The sequence below is a fragment of the Aplysia californica genome, unplaced genomic scaffold, assembly GCF_000002075.1.
Source record: "Aplysia californica isolate F4 #8 unplaced genomic scaffold, AplCal3.0 scaffold03026, whole genome shotgun sequence".
Taxonomy (NCBI): Eukaryota; Metazoa; Mollusca; class Gastropoda; order Aplysiida; family Aplysiidae; genus Aplysia; species Aplysia californica.
Genome location: NW_004800296.1, coordinates 1,659 through 4,033, shown reverse-complemented (window position 1 = coordinate 4,033; position 2,375 = coordinate 1,659). Strand labels below are relative to the sequence as shown.

Here is a 2,375-nt window from a genome sequence, read left to right as displayed (position 1 = left end):
TTTTTATACACTTAATCACATGATTTTTATACACTCAACCACGTTTTTACACAATTTCCTGCAAATGTTTTTTACACACTCATTCATATGTTTTCTACATACTCAATAATGTTTTTTAACGCTCTCAACCACACGTTTTTATACACTTAATCACATGATTTTTATACACTCAACCACGTTTTTACACAATCCTGCAGATGTTTTTTACAAACTCAATCAAATGTTTGCACACTCAACTGAAAATGTTTTTTACACACTCAATCATGTTTTTAGTTTAGTTTTAGTAGAGGTTTTACTGCGCTTGCAAAACAATACAGTCACGAAAGAGCCGAAGGTCCGAGGTGTTACAAGAGAGTAAAAAACAAAATAAAAGAAGGAGAGATAAGGACGATAGATGTTTGATAGGAAAGAAGGAGCAAATCACACCAGAGCACCCGCCAACCACCCACGTTGCTGAAGGAACACGAGATGACATCATCAGTGGAGCACACACTTATCAGACAGCGCCACACAAACAATTAACTGGCTTTTCTTTTTCACATACCCATTTACACACTCAATCACGTTTTTACACACTCAATTGCACATGTTTTTTTACACACTCAATCACAGGTTTCAACAAAGGAACGCACTCAAAGCCCAACCAAATAAATATATCAAAATAGAAAACAATAATCAAATAAACTGATACTGCTAACTCCAGTCCAGAAACAAGGCTGTCTGCCCACAAAGATATGTGCTCATTTCACAGACCCTGACTAACCTCAACTAACTTGATCAAATAGACTCATTTCAAGGACTCCCCGGCAACTATTTCTTAGTTTTGCTTTAGTAGAGGTTTTACTGCGCTCGCAACTGCACTCAGTCATATGAGCGCAAGAAGATTAGAGGAATAACAAGAGAGTAACAAACATAAAAAAGAAGAAGGGAGATATAGGTTGCTAGATGTTTGATAGGAAAGAAGAAGCAAACCACACCAGAGCACCCGCCGACCACCCATAACGATTTCCTAAAAGCAAAAAAATAACAGCCCACAACGCCCCGCTGGCCTGGGATATGAAGAGAGATTAAGTCGTCGACAGATGGAGAGAAAGGGGAAGGACTTTTACTAACTTGACTAGCTTCACCGACTTGATTAACTTTCACCAACTTGACTGACTTCGCGACAACTATTTCTTAATACTTTGCCACCACAAGGCTCATGAAGTAAAAACCCTCGCAAGCAACAGCAAAAGGCATTTTGGGGAAAATCCAAAGAAACTGGGTGGTAAACATCACCGATCGGCGAGATGTGACGGCAAACAAAGCGTTAAAGGCAAAAAAATAAACGCCCACAGCGCCCAACAGGCCTGGGGTGTGAAGCAAGACTAAGTTGTCGACGGATGGAAAGAAAGGGGAAGGAGAAATCTACCATCATGTCGTCCTCCTTGGAGTTGCTCGTCTTGCTCTTCTTGTCCTTGTCTGCGATCTCTCCTTTGAGCATGCGCTGCAACTCTCGCCGCTCCGCCTCCTCCTTCTCACGGGACAACTGGGGAGAGAGAGAACAGACGAATACAGTGAGGAAGAGGACAGATGAACAGAGAACAAACAGACACTATAAGTAGGACAACTGGGGAGAGAGAGAGAGAGAGAGAGAACAGAGGAATACAGTGAGGAAGAGAACAGATGAACAGAGAACAGACACTATAAGTAGGACAACTGGGGAGAGAGAGAGAGAGAGAACAGACGAATACAGCGAGGAAGAGAACAGATGAACAGAGAACAAACAGACACTATAAGTAGGACAACTGGGGAGAGAGATAGAGAACAGACGAATACAGCGAGGAAGAGAACAGATGAACAGAGAACAAACAGACACTATAAGTAGGACAACTGGGGAGAGAGAGAGAGAGAGAACAGACGAATACAGCGAGGAAGAGAACAGATGAACAGAGAACAAACAGACACTATAAGTAGGACAACTGGGGAGAGAGAGAGAGAGAACAGACGAATACAGTGAGGAAGAGAACAGATGAACAGAGAACAAACAGACACTATAAGTAGGACAACTGGGGAGAGAGAGAACAGACGCAATTTTTTTTCCCGAAAGAGTTTTACGGCACTTGCAACACAGTAAGGTTATATAGGAGCCGAAGATTAGAGGGTCTTTTTGTGTTTTAGTAGAGGGTTTTACGGCGCTCGCAACTGCATAAGGTCATATGAGCGCCAAGGGGTGGGTGTCAACAGAGAAGTCTTTACAGGGAATCAGATTTGGACTGGTCAACAGAATCTAGCGGGGTCCGGTGAGTCATGACCCTCTAGCCCGGCAGTCAACAGAATCTAGCGGGGTCCGGTGAGTCGTAACCCTCTAGCCCGGCGGTCAGTCACCTGAGTGC

General features: G+C 43.2%; 1 protein-coding gene across 1 annotated transcript in view; it reads right to left on the bottom strand.

Moving 5' to 3' along the window:
* Window positions 1–1,301: 1,301 nt before the first annotated feature.
* Window positions 1,302–2,375, bottom strand: part of LOC101859151 (transcription initiation factor TFIID subunit 1-like) — a gene marked incomplete at its 5' end in the record, with an annotated part of 2,061 nt that continues 987 nt past the window's right edge. The window contains 2 exons of the mRNA XM_005113515.2: window positions 1,302–1,528; window positions 2,368–2,375. Coding sequence (XP_005113572.2) covers window positions 1,310–1,528; window positions 2,368–2,375 — 227 coding nt within the window. The remainder of the gene's footprint in view (window positions 1,529–2,367) is intronic.